Below are 13521 nucleotides of genomic sequence, written 5' to 3'. Positions count from 1 at the left end.
TCCGGTTCAAATCCCACCTCAGCAACTGACTCATTGTGTGACCCTGAGCAAGTCACTTAACCTCCTTGTGCTCCGTCTTTCGGGTGAGACGTAATTGTATGTGACTCTGCAGCTGATGCATAGTTCACACACCCTAGTCTCTGTAAGTCGCCTTGGATAAAGGCATCTGCTAAATAAAAAAATAATAATAATAATAAAAAAGTTGAGAAAACCATTCAATGCCGAGTGAGACCGATAGAAGCCAGAAAAAAAGGGCATATCTCATGAATACTGACCCGACACCACATAGATAACACGGACATAAACAAACAAGATAGCTGCTTCTGCATCCAGCGCTCAAAGAATATCAGACATTTGCAGAGCTTTTTTTAAATGTTATAATAATAAAATAACGACTTGGATCGCATTATTGGGGAGTTTGGTGATAAAACGAGTGATCAAGAGATGATTTATCAGTATGTACTATTATTAAGAGTTATTTGAAAAATATAGTGAACGAGCGGTTGGGCGGTGCTGGAGATGCAGTACTGAGTGTCCTGTTGATATGCAGTGCCTTTTAAACCTGTTTTACTGCGAAAAATACCTTTAAACAGCACATCTAAAACAAACTGCGCGTGTGAAAATAAATTGGACCTGACACGCCTGACACGCTGAATAAATGGACCGCAAAGGGTTTAGTTTATGAGAAGCAATTACCCTCTGCAGTACGAATTAAAATGGTGTGCTGCTTTTTATACGAAAAATGAGAAAAAGCGGGTTGCGTAGAGGATTTATACTGAACCCTGACACTCCCGATAAAACAGTATTTGTTAGCCTATTTGTTTTTCTATGGGTCTCTCGCTATATCGCGGCCCTCGATATATAGCGGATTTATATTAGACACTGACACTCGCGATGTATCGAGTGGGTGGTGTAATTCTAAGTGAAATTGCCTATGTATATTGCAGCTTAGGCATATGCAGTTAGACTGTAAAAATGGGGAGTCAACTCCAGGACAGCGATGTATCTGAATCCGCGGTATAGCGAAGGGGTGAAATAACGACTGTGGGTTTAGTGTATATACAAATTCAGATTGCCGGGGGTTTGCTGCTGTATCTCCCCTTCTTCTCAGTGCACTCTCAGATATAAGGGATGTTTGCGCGGCATGGAATTGGATAAAAATATCATGTGACAAACTAGACAGAAAGGCATTTGTTTTTGTTTTATACTGCAGTGTTATTCAAACTTCTTTATTACTTCATTCATTACAGAATCAATTTTGGAGCTATAAATAGGTAAATACTGAGATAAAACAGAAATATTGCTGCCCTGATAATATTGTAAGTGTCGCTGACTTGCAAATGTGGCGACATTGACCAGAACCTTGCTTTATCCCTGTGGCAGGGTGCCCCTCCCCTGTGCTTATTTTGTGTTATTTGTATGTATGTAGTGGTGCACAGAGTGTGGGCTATGTAGCACAGATGGCTTAAAGTGTATATTTGTATTTAGACACAGGGATTGCACAATCACTTCACCTGCAGATAAAATGTGTAACAGTATGTCAGCACGGGGAGTGTACAAAGTAGTTCACGTGCAGCTGTGCCAAGATTCAAATGGAATGAGTCTCGGTACAACTATCCAGTCTTTCACGCATACAGAGTTGGGTGTTCAGTGTGGAGAGAATGGGAAAAATAACAGCCTCTGATTGGTTAAACAGCATCACATGACCGTGCGTATAGCATGGTTTGCATACTAATGAGTCGTTTAACACTGAATAAATCACTACGCACCACTACATTCTAAATTCCATGAGGAATAGAAATGTATGATAAGACACGAGTGTCCATAAGAAACAGTTGCCCTGGATACTTTATCTACAGTATATCGTATTAAACACTTTCTGGTTCATTTTTTCTTTTTCTTTTTTTAAAGTATTTGGGTGCACTGCACAGCCTCATGTCATGGTGTGCTTTTTTCAGAAATATATGTACAGTTTTTTTTTCTATTTTTAAATATGTAATAAAGGAAAATATTTGGGATTTTGCTTAATTTTCGAATATTTAGCACTTCTTAAGTGACAGATTTGTACTGGTTTAGACACGTTTTAAAATCTGGTGGTTTAGAGATGGCCTCACCCCCTTATTAAATACTGTTGGTTTACTGCATTTGGTTTAACAATTTGCAAAATGTTATAACTTGCCAACCTCCGTCATACTGATTTAAAAAAGATAAACTACAAAATACTGCACTAAAATAATGTCTTCTCATTTCTCTTGCAGAACCATCCCAACCTGGAGAGATCAGTGTAGACTTTGTGGGAGATGACTCTGTTTCTCTGAGCTGGGGCCGTCCTGCCGGTATGGATGGGGTCCAGTACAGCTTCAACATCACCTACTCCTGCTCCTTCTGGGGTCACAACGGTTCCACCATCGCACCCTCCAACTCCATTGTCATCTCTAACCTGAGATCTGGAAGCGAGTATGTCTTCAATATCACTACTGTACAGGACACAGGGAGCCAGAGCACACCTGCTTCGATATCTCTCTACACCAGTAAGGATTGTGTATCTAAAGCAATAAACATATAATAACCCATGTTTGGTGTCAAATAAAAAAAAAAAGTCCCGCATTTGCAAAATGTGTTTGAAGATATATTTTTATAAGTAATAGATAACACATTAAGGCTCTCTAATTACTGTGTAGTTACATAGTAGTTACTTAGTAAATAAGAAGAACATAAGAACATAAGAAAGTTTACAAACGAGAGGAGGCCATTCAGCCCATCTTGCTCGTTTGGTTGTTAGTAGCTTATTGATCCCAGAATCTCATCAAGCAGCTTCTTGAAGGATCCCAGGGTGTCAGCTTCAACAACATTACTGGGGAGTTGGTTCCAGACCCTCACAATTCTCTGTGTAAAAAAGTGCCTCCTATTTTCTGTTCTGAATACCCCTTTATCTAATCTTCATTTGTGACCCCTGGTCCTTGTATCTTTTTTCAGGTCAAAAATTATGTACTTACAAATAATTAAAATGTTAGTATGCATTGATACAATGTTCTTCATTATTATTATTTATTTCTTAGCAGACACCCTTATCCAGGGCGACTTACAATTGTTACAAGAGATCACATTATTTTTTACATACAAATACCCATTTATACAGTTGGGTTTTTATTGGAGCAATCTAGGTAAAGTACCTTGCTCAAGGGTACAGCAGCAGTGTCACCTACCAGGGATTGAATCCACGACCCTCCGGTCAAGAGTAACCACTACTCCACACTGTTGCCCATGTCTATTTTTTGCATGATGTAATCCTAATCCTAACCCAAACCCTAACCCTAACTCTAAACCTAAGATAATTGTGAACTTATATATACAGTACTTTGCAAAAGTTTTAGGCAGGTGTGAAAAAATGCTGTAAAGTAAGAATGCTTTCAAAAATAGACATGTTAATAGATTATATTTATCAATTAACTAAATGCAAAGTGAGTGAACAGAAGAAAAATCTAAATCAAATCCATATTTGGTGTGACCACCCTTTGCCTTCAAAACAGCATCAATTCTTCTAGGTACACTTGCACAAAGTCAGGGATTTTGTAGGCATATAGTCAGGTGTATGATTAAACAATTATACCAAACAGGTGCTAATGATCATCAATTCAATATGTAGGTTGAAACACAATCATTAACTGAAACAGAAACAGCTGTGTAGGAGGAATAAAACTGGGTGAGGAACAGCCAAACTCAGCTAACAAGGTGAGGTTGCTGAAGACAGTTTACTGTCAAAAGTCATACACCATGGCAAGACTGAGCACAGCAACAAAACACAAGGTAGTTATACTGCATCAGCAAGGTCTCTCCCAGGCAGAAATTACAAGGCAGACAGGGGTTTCCAGATGTGCTGTCCAAGCTCTTTTGAAGAAGCACAAAGAAACGGGCAACGTTGAGGACCGTAGACGCAGTGGTCGGCCAAGGAAACTTACTGCAGCAGATGAAAGACACATCATGCTTACTTCCCTTCGCAATCGGAAGATGTCCAGCAGTGCCATCAGCTCAGAATTGGCAGAAAACAGTGGGACCCTGGTACACCCATCTACTGTCCGGAGAAGTCTTGTCAGAAGTGGCCTTCATGGAAGACTTGCGGCCTAAAAGCCATACCTCCGACGTGGAAACAAGGCCAAGCGACTCAACTATGCACGAAAACACAGGAACTGGGGTGCAGAAAAATGGCAGCAGGTGCTCTGGACTGATGAGTCAAAATTTGAAATATTTGGCTGTAGCAGAAGGCAGTTTGTTCGCCGAAGGGCTGGAGAGCGGTACACGAATGAGTGTCTGCAGGCAACAGTGAAGCATGGTGGAGGTTCCTTGCAAGTTTGGGGCTGCATTTCTGCAAATGGAGTTGGGGATTTGGTCAGAATTAATGGTCTCCTCAATGCTGAGAAGTACAGGCAGATACTTATCCATCATGCAATACCATCAGGGAGGCATCTGATTGGCCCCAAATTTATTCTGCAGCATGACAATGACCCCAAACATACAGCGAAAGTCATTAAGAACTATCTTCAGCGTAAAGAACAAGGAGTCCTGGAAGTGATGGTATGGCCCCCACAGAGCCCTGATCTCAACATCATCGAGTCTGTCTGGGATTACATGAAGAGAGAGAAGCAACTGAGGCTGCCTAAATCCACAGAAGAACTGTGGTTAGTTCTCCAAGATGTTTGGGCCAACCTACCTGCCGAGTTCCTTCAAAAACTGTGTGCAAGTGTACCTAGAAGAATTGATGCTGTTTTGAAGGCAAAGGGTGGTCACACCAAATATTGATTTGATGTAGATTTGTCTTCTGTTCACCCACTTTGCATTTTGTTAATTGATACATATAAAGTATTAACATGTCTATTTTTGAAAGCATTCTTACTTTACAGCATTTTTTCACACCTGCCTAAAACTTTTACACAGTACTGTAAATATCGTGCAAAAAGATGTGCACATGAATTAAATTGTAACTATGCATATGTGAACGTGTGGGTTGCAGTGCGTAGGTGTAGGGGTGATGCAGGTGCTCCAAACAACGACAAACACAAAGTTCAATGTTCAAGCACTTCTTTTTATTTTTCTTTCTTGGTGAGTTTGACTGCTGAAATAATAATGCTGGCTCTACCCAACTGTGGGTATAGCCAGCGTATAAACCAAAGGCTTGCAGTCCCGAAATAATAATACACAAACACAGAAACCCAACACAGATACAGCCACATCTCCGGACAGTGTGTGCTGTTGGTGCAGGTGCGGTTATTTAACAGTCAGCTCCCTAGCAACAAGCCTCCTGTGTTGGGAATGGATTCTTTCAATGCAGCGGGTTTGTGCATTTGAGAAAAGAGAAGACTCATGAATTTAATTGGAGACTTAACGTTTTGCGGTCCTATGTCGGACCTGGTCCGACATCGCAATTTTCCCTTTCCGGTCCGACATCATCAAAAAGATGCAAAAAACAGGTCTCTAGTCTTTTTTTTCCGGAAAAAGCAGAGAAAACCATTCAATGGCCGAGTGAGACCGATAGGAGCCGAGAGAAGCCGGAAAAAAAGGGCATATCTCATGAATACTGATAGACCCGACACCAAATAGATAACACGGACATAAACAAACAAGATAGCTGCTTCTGCATCCAGCGCTCAAAGAAAAAGAGACATTTGCAGAGCATTTTTGAGATGTTATAATAATAAAATAACGACTTGGGTCGCATTATTGAGGAGTTTGGTGATAAAACGAGTGATCAAGAGATGATTTATCGAAAATTATTGCCTAATTTTCGAATATTTAGCACTTCTTAAGTGAGAGATTTGTACTGGTTTAGACACGTTTTAAAATCTGGTGGTTTAGAGATGGCCTCACCCCATTATTAAATACTGTTGGTTTACTGCATTTGGTTTAACGATTTACAAAATGTTATAACTTGCCAACCTCCGTCATACTGATTTAAAAAAGACAAACTATGAAATACTGCACTAAAATAATGTCTTCTCATTTCTCTTGCAGAACCATCCCAACCTGGAGAGATCAGTGTAGACTTTGTGGGAGATGACTCTGTTTCTCTGAGCTGGGGCAGTCCTGTTAGTATGGATGGGGTCCAGTACAGCTTCAACATCACCTACTCCTGCTCCTTCTGGGGTCACAACGGTTCCACCATCGCACCCTCCAACTCCATTGTCTTCTCTAACCTGAGATCTGGAAGCGAGTATGTCTTCAATATCACTACTGTACAGGACACAGGGAGCCAGAGCACACCTGCTTCGATATCTCTCTACACCAGTAAGGATTGTGTATCTAAACAAATAAACATATAATAACCCATGTTTGGTGTTAAATAAAAAAAAAGTCCCTCATTTGCAAAATGTGTTTGAAGATATATTTTTATAAGTAATAGATAACACATTAAGGCTCTCTAATTACTGTGTAGTTACATAGTAGTTACTTAGTAAATAAGAAGAACATAAGAACATAAGAAAGTTTACAAACGAGAGGAGGCCATTCAGCCCATCTTGCTCGTTTGGTTGTTGGTAGCTTGTTGATCCCAGAATCTCATCAAGCAGCTTCTTGAAGGATCCCAGGGTGTCAGCTTCAACAACATTACAGGGGAGTTGGTTCCAGACCCTCACAATTCTGTAAAAAAGTGCCTCCTATTTTCTGTTCTGAATGCCCCTTTATCTGATCTTCATTTGTGACCCCTGGTCCTTGTTTCTTTTTTTAGGTCAAAAAATTATGTACTTACAAATAATTACAATGTTAGTATGCATTGATACAATGATCTTCATTATTATTATTTATTTCTTAGCAGACACCCTTATCCAGGGCGACTTACAATTGTTACAAGAAATCACATTATTTTTTACATACAATAAATCATTTATACAGTTGGGTTTTTACTGGAGCAATCTAGGTAAAGTACCTTGCTCAAGGGTACAGCAGCAGTGTCCCCAACCAGGGATTGAATCCACGACCCTCCGGTCAAGAGTCCAGAGCCCTAACCACTACTCCACAGTTGCCCATGTCTATTTTTTGCATGATGTAATCCTAATCCTAACCCAAACCCTAACCCTAACTCTAAACCTAAGCTAATTGTGTACTTACATATATATCATGCAAAAAGATGTGCACATTAATTAAATTGTAACTATGCATATGTGAACGTGTGGGTTGCAGTGCGTAGGTGTAGGGGTGATGCAGGTGCTCCAAACAACGACAAACACAAAGTTCAATGTTCAAGCACTTCTTTTTATTTTTCTTTCTTGGTGAGTTTGACTGCTGAAATAATAATGCTGGCTCTACCCAACTGTGGGTATAGCCAGCATATAAACCAAGGGTTTGCAGTCCTGAAATAATAATACACAAACACAGAAACCCAACACAGATACAGCCACATCTCCGGACAGTGTGTGCTGTAGGTGCAGGTGCGGTTATTTAACAGTCAGCTCCCTAGCAACAAGCCTCCTGTGTTGGGAATGGATTCTTTCAATGCAGCGGGTTTGTGCATTTGAGAAAAGAGAAGACTCATGATATTAATTGGAGACTTAACCCTTTGCGGTCCTATGTCGGACCTGGTCCGACATCGCAATTTTCCCTTTTTGGTCCGACATCATCAAAAAGACACAAAAAACAGGTCTCTAGTCATTTTTTCTCCGGAAAAAGCAGGCTGTGTGGTCCAGTGGTTAAAGAAAAGGACTTGTAACCAAGAGGTCTCCGGTTCAAATCCCACCTCAGCAACTGACTCATTGTGTGACCCTGAGCAAGTCACTTAACCTCCTTGTGCTCTGTCTTTCGGGTGAGACGTAATTGTACGTGCCTCTGCAGCTGATGCATAGTTCACACACCCTAGTCTCTGTAGGTTGGCTTGGATAAAGGCATCTGCTAATGAGGCCATATTCGTTACAGAATCAATTTTGGAGCTATAAATAGGTAAATACTGAGATAAAACAGAAATATTGCTGCCCTGATAATATTGTAAGTGTCGCTGACTTGCAAATGTGGCGACATTGACCAGAACCTTGCTTTATCCCTGTGGCAGGGTGCCCCTCCCCTGTGCTTATTTTGTGTTATTTGTATGTATGTAGTGGTGCACAGAGTGTGGGCTATGTAGCACAGATGGCTTAAAGTGTATATTTGTATTTAGACACAGGGATTGCACAATCACTTCACGTGCAGATAAAATGTGTAACAGTATGTCAGCACGGGGAGTGTACAAAGTAGTTCACGTGCAGCTGTGCCAAGATTCAAATGGAATGAGTCTCGGTACAACTGTGTAAAATATCCAGTCTTTCATGCATACAGATTGGGTGTTCAGAGGAGAGAATGTGAAAGAAAGTTTGCGCGATACTTGTTTTATTTAGTATTTCTCCAGTGTTTGTTTTGTCTGTTTGTTTTGGCCAACGTGCCGTTTTGTTTTGTGCAGTGTTTGTGTTTTGTTGAAACCTTTTATTTTGTTTCTTTGTAATTAAACCGTGCCGCAGCGCTTTCATTACCCCAGCACTGTATGTGCTACTTCTTCCGGGTCTGACATCATCCACACAGCTCTCTCTCACAATATTCCACCCCCCACCCCCCCCCAAAAAAGCATTTCCAGCTCAAAATGCAACTTCTTTCACGATGCGCCTGCTGTTTTTTTATGTCACCACCCCTTTCTCTGATGTCACCATCCCTTTCTGTGATGTCAGCACCCCATTTCAGTCTCCTGGTTGCAGCTATGTCTCTGTAGATTTGCTATCTCTTTGCACTTCTCAGCCACCATAGTTAAAGCTTCAGGACACATTTTTGTAATTTACAGTAAAATGTAATATTGTTTTTTTTTTTACCAAAATGTTTTTTTTTTTGTCTCTGCATGATGGTAATAACTGATGGGTCTTAAATGGCATTCTTACTTTCTTTAAATTGAATCTTCAATGAGGAGTGCTTGATTGGTTTAGAATTATTATTTTGAAACATTAATCTGAATTCTGCATCCTCCCCGCCTCATTTGCTGTTTTATCTATTTTACAGAACCCAAGGAGAAGCGCTTCTACCTGAAATTTGTCTGCAGTTCTACAGAACCGTCTGCATGTGAAAAAGAGAAGCAGAAGGTTCAACAGGAGGTAATCCACCTCTTATTAGTAATACACTGTATTGAGATTGCATCCCACATAAACAACACCCCACAGGCCTGGTAAATTGAATGTATTTGATTCCACGCATTTGCACATTCTTTCCTAATGTTTTCTTGTAATATTCCTGGGTTTTTCCAGTGTACACTACTAACATCAGGTGACCAGATAGATTAGGCAGCTCACCTACAACCAATCATTTTAGTTTTCATGTCACTGTTAAAAACATAAGGATAGAAATACAGCAGCCGCAGCCATAGAAATGTCTTTTCCTGGGTTCCTGATTGGCTGTGTGGGGAATTGCTGCTGTGATGAGGAAAAAAAAAATATTGGGCATTCTAAATTGGGGAGAAAAATCGGGGTAAAATAATTGGGCACACTAAATAAAGTGTAAATTGACAAAATAGATTAATACATTTGACACAGGTATGTATCTATGGACAGGTACCACCATATATGCCCAAATGCTGATACTGTCAATACCTTTTTCTAATGAATGTCCTTCAGTGCGAGTTTCATCAGTGCGACACTGGACATATTTTGTACAATTAACACATTGATTCTATTATTGTCAAGATCACTTATAATCAACATAGTGTAATTAAGGCAAGAATGACTCATGATTAAACTCAAACAATATTACATTTATTGATTCCACGTCCCAATGCACACATGCATTAGACGAGATTAACATTAGACACGTTAAAATGGTCGCTAGATTTAAACAATAGTTAGGTAGTCGGCCATTTTACCTTCCCATTGGATGTCACGTTGGGCACACCTCAGCACGATGTTCAGGGATGATGGAAGCTCTTGGATCCATGTCTCTGAGTGCCTGTGTGACCCCCAAATTATAGACAGATAAACAAACTTGCCACAGTGCTGTGCTAAAATGATCTCGTATGTCAACATTCTACCTCCATTCACCTTAAATGTCAAACCGCAACTTGGTTCCTTTTCTTAAAGCCCCTTTTCTCAGTATAGTTGTTTCCACGGAACATCACTTTCATCACTCTCTTACCACCTGATATTCCATTTCCTGCCACGTATCAGGATTTTGCCACATGCTTCTGCTCTGAGTTTGCAACAGCTGAGCTAAATGCACCAGCGTTGACCTTATAGCAATCATGAGCTTGTGCACCAGCATTGACCTTGTAGCAATGCTGACCTGAGCTTGTGCACCAGCACTGACCTTATAGCAATCCTGACCTGAGCTTGTGCACCAGCATTGACCTTATAGCAATCCTGACCTGAGCTTGTGCACCAGCACTGACCTTATAGCAATCCTGACCTGAGCTTGTGCACCAGCACTGACCTTTATAGCAATCCTGACCTGAGCTTGTGCACCAGCATTGACCTTTACAAAAGAGACAGACTTGTTCGCATTCACGGTGTGACAGTTACCCTCCAATGGCCTGGGTCCATCAACGAGGCTTAGGTTCAGGATCAGTCTGAGGCCAAGGAAGACACAGACAGTGAAATAAGCTTACTTGTTTGCATTTCCCAATATTAGACAACAGGTTATACATAAGTTGAGCTCCCATTAATTAGCTGCCTGAATGCATACAAGTAATTTGTTATCAGCCTTCAGTTACTATATCTCTCGAGTCGCTATATGAGTTAAGGTCTGCACACATACATCATTCTTGTCAGTTTACTCTCCACCATCAGGCAGTGATACAGAGCGTGTGCAATTAAAAAGGAAACATCCTCACAGTGGCTATAGGGCTTTGTAACCCCATGTCATCTCATCAACAGGGGTCAGAATCCACAACAGCAGTGATTCTGGTAATGTCAAGAACTAGTGCTGAATAGTTGAGTCAGTATACTGTTTATTAGATCACATACAACCAATCATTTTAGTCCTTATAACACGGCTTGGAAAAATAACAGCCTCTGATTGGTTAAACAGCATCACATGACCGTGCGTATAGCATGGCTTGCATACTAATGAGTCGTTTAACACTGAATAAATCACTACGCACCACTACATTCTAAATTCCATGACAAACTGATATTTTATTTGTTATTTGTTACAAAACCACAGCCAAAAATGAGTGACATTCCACCTATTTCCTTTAATGTATTTGGGGATGAAACTCCAGATAACTGGTACAACACCAACTTTCTGAGTGAAGACAGCAGTCCACCTGAAAAAATAAAAATACATACACAAGTGCAACAGCAACTGTCAACAGTAGACACACATAACACTAGATGATGAACAGCTAAATGAAATAGAAGAAAACAAAGACTGAAAAAAAAACTACAAAAAAACTACAGCATGGATTGTTAATGTACTTAAAAACATAAGTCAAAAAAAGGGAATTTTATGCCAGTGCAAGAAGTTAAACTGGGTATTCAGTCTCCAGTTTTATAACACTGAGCTGGACTAAATGGATATTTTAACAGTAGAAGTTTTAACATCTCTGCTGACAGCGAGTATAAACCCAACAAGAACATATTCCTGTCAGTCATGAAAACTTTTAGAAAGGCAAGTAAAGACAAGGCCAGACACCACCCCCTGAATTACCTGCCTGGATTTGAAGCGTCTGTGGGAAACTGAGGCACTGTCCCCTGACACCGCGGTTGGCTTGGTGCGTAAAGTCTGGCTTGATCTTCAACTTAATCTGACACGACTTGGACGCGAGGGTGCCCGACAACTAACAAAAACATCTTTTGAGATCCGAAAGGATGAAAACGGACTTGAATATGTGCCTCGCATATAACGAGGACACAAACTCACCTGAACATACAGCTTCAGCATCCATGGCAGCTGCTCCCCTTACTTCCTCAGTGTCATTTGAAACTCCCATCATCTGCTTTGCTCAGTCCTCTAGTTTCTAGTGAGATGCCACTTTCGATGCAGAAATTCACAATAAACGGACATGGGCAATTTATATTTAATAAGCTAACAATAAATTAAATTAAATTAAATGTGGGTCTATATTACACTGCAGATGTATACACAATACAAGTTTCTGGTTTTGTCTTAATTTAAAATGTATTTTAATGATTGTAATTATTTTTTATCCTCCAAATGACAGTTAGCCATGTTATAAGCGGTATAACCACTTTGGGCCATGCTGTTCTGATGATGTATACCACGCCTGCGGTGGTTAAACCACCCCAGGCATGATATATATCATGGGAGCCACACGGCCCGTCATGGTGTATACCTTATTTATGTCACTGTAAATAACTGTAAATAAGGAGACTGGTAACAAAGAGAGCAGCGACACCCATGGAAATTTCTCTGCAGTCAAGTTCCATGTAAAATAGACATGTACATACGGACAGCCGCCTCTTTACTTCCCCTGTATTCCAGTGATCAGTTTATCACAATTTGATAAGCAGGGATAATAAAACCCTTAACTACATATTAGAGGAACCTGATTTAATAAATGGGGTCAATTGACTGTTTTTTTGTTATTTTTTTCAGTTTGAAGCCAGGCTGGCGAAGCAGCTGAAGGGATTGTACTGGAAACTGAACTGGAAAGAGAAGGAGGTGAAAGAGTGCATTGATGGACCAGAGGAAGACGTTTAAATACTGTTACTCCAATATTACATTTTAATAACTGCCATTATTATTTTGAGCCTGTGGAACCCTAGATGCTTTTGAGTATTTAGTATTTTAAACGTTTCCTTTAACTTAGTTCCATGTTAGTTTTTTTGTGATTATAAATTGAATGGATATAAGACCAGACTGGAGGCTTTGATGAGAGGTGATCTGGTAAACACTAGTAGAGATAGTAGAAATCTGTGCTTTACTCTGACTGATAGGGAGCTGATTAGGAAAGTCTCTGGGCTACAGTCATCAATGATTTTACCTAAGAGCACCCAGGCATGATGCTGGAGGTGAGTACATGATACTAAATATATTGCTATTATTAATAATATACATTTATATCCTTTGCAATGCTTGCTATCTGTAGACAATTGTCCTTTTCTTTTGTAAGTTCCTTTGAGCTAAGAGCCTTCTGCTTGGGATACCCACCTGATGCCACAGTCAGTGATCTAGCAGGTAATGACCACAGTGTTGGACATTCATGCTTAAGCTGATCGTTTTTCTCTAGTTGATTTGGAGCTGATAAGGAAAGGCTGGAGGCTCTACTCTTAAACGAATGAACTCAAGAGTGCAGGATGATTGTAAGATTGTTTCTTCTCATTGTTATCATTATAATGTGATCATATTTGAATAGCTGCATTAAAAAATTAAACCAATATATTGTATTGTTTTTTTTATTTATTTATTGAGAGGAACGGTAGTTCTTCATGCCAAACGAGAACTGCCAGACTCTTTATACAGCAAGGATAGTTTATGTGTTTTCAGGGTATTGGCGCAGCAAAAGTAAATCAGCCAAAAGCACCATTTCACTTTTAATTTGTTGTTCACAACACTCTTAGGTTAAATGTAGAA

General features: G+C 40.0%; 1 protein-coding gene across 1 annotated transcript; it reads left to right on the top strand.

The window, feature by feature from the left end:
- Positions 1–2264: 2264 nt before the first annotated feature.
- Positions 2265–13316, top strand: LOC131727786 (receptor-type tyrosine-protein phosphatase eta-like). Its single transcript, XM_059019050.1, has 4 exons — positions 2265–2531; positions 6007–6279; positions 9001–9092; positions 12544–13316. Exons 1-4 carry the CDS (start codon positions 2339–2341, stop codon positions 12646–12648), a joined length of 663 nt encoding a protein of 220 aa, XP_058875033.1. The 5' UTR covers positions 2265–2338; the 3' UTR covers positions 12649–13316.
- The last annotated feature ends 205 nt before the right edge of the window (positions 13317–13521 follow it).

This window comes from Acipenser ruthenus, unplaced genomic scaffold (genome assembly GCF_902713425.1).
Source record: "Acipenser ruthenus unplaced genomic scaffold, fAciRut3.2 maternal haplotype, whole genome shotgun sequence".
Classification (NCBI taxonomy): domain Eukaryota; kingdom Metazoa; phylum Chordata; class Actinopteri; order Acipenseriformes; family Acipenseridae; genus Acipenser; species Acipenser ruthenus.
The sequence above is the reverse complement of the archived record's forward strand: the minus strand, read 5'-3'. Positions and strand labels throughout refer to the sequence as shown.

Bases quoted from the DNA above. Each gene is read 5' to 3' on its own strand.
- LOC131727786 (XM_059019050.1), top strand. From the start codon at position 2,339: ATGGATGGGGTCCAGTACAGCTTCAACATCACCTACTCCTGCTCCTTC. The intron at 2,532-6,006 runs GTAAGGATTGTG...TTTCTCTTGCAG, and splicing joins TTCGATATCTCTCTACACCA to AACCATCCCAACCTGGAGAG. The intron at 9,093-12,543 runs GTAATCCACCTC...TATTTTTTTCAG, and splicing joins AGCAGAAGGTTCAACAGGAG to TTTGAAGCCAGGCTGGCGAA.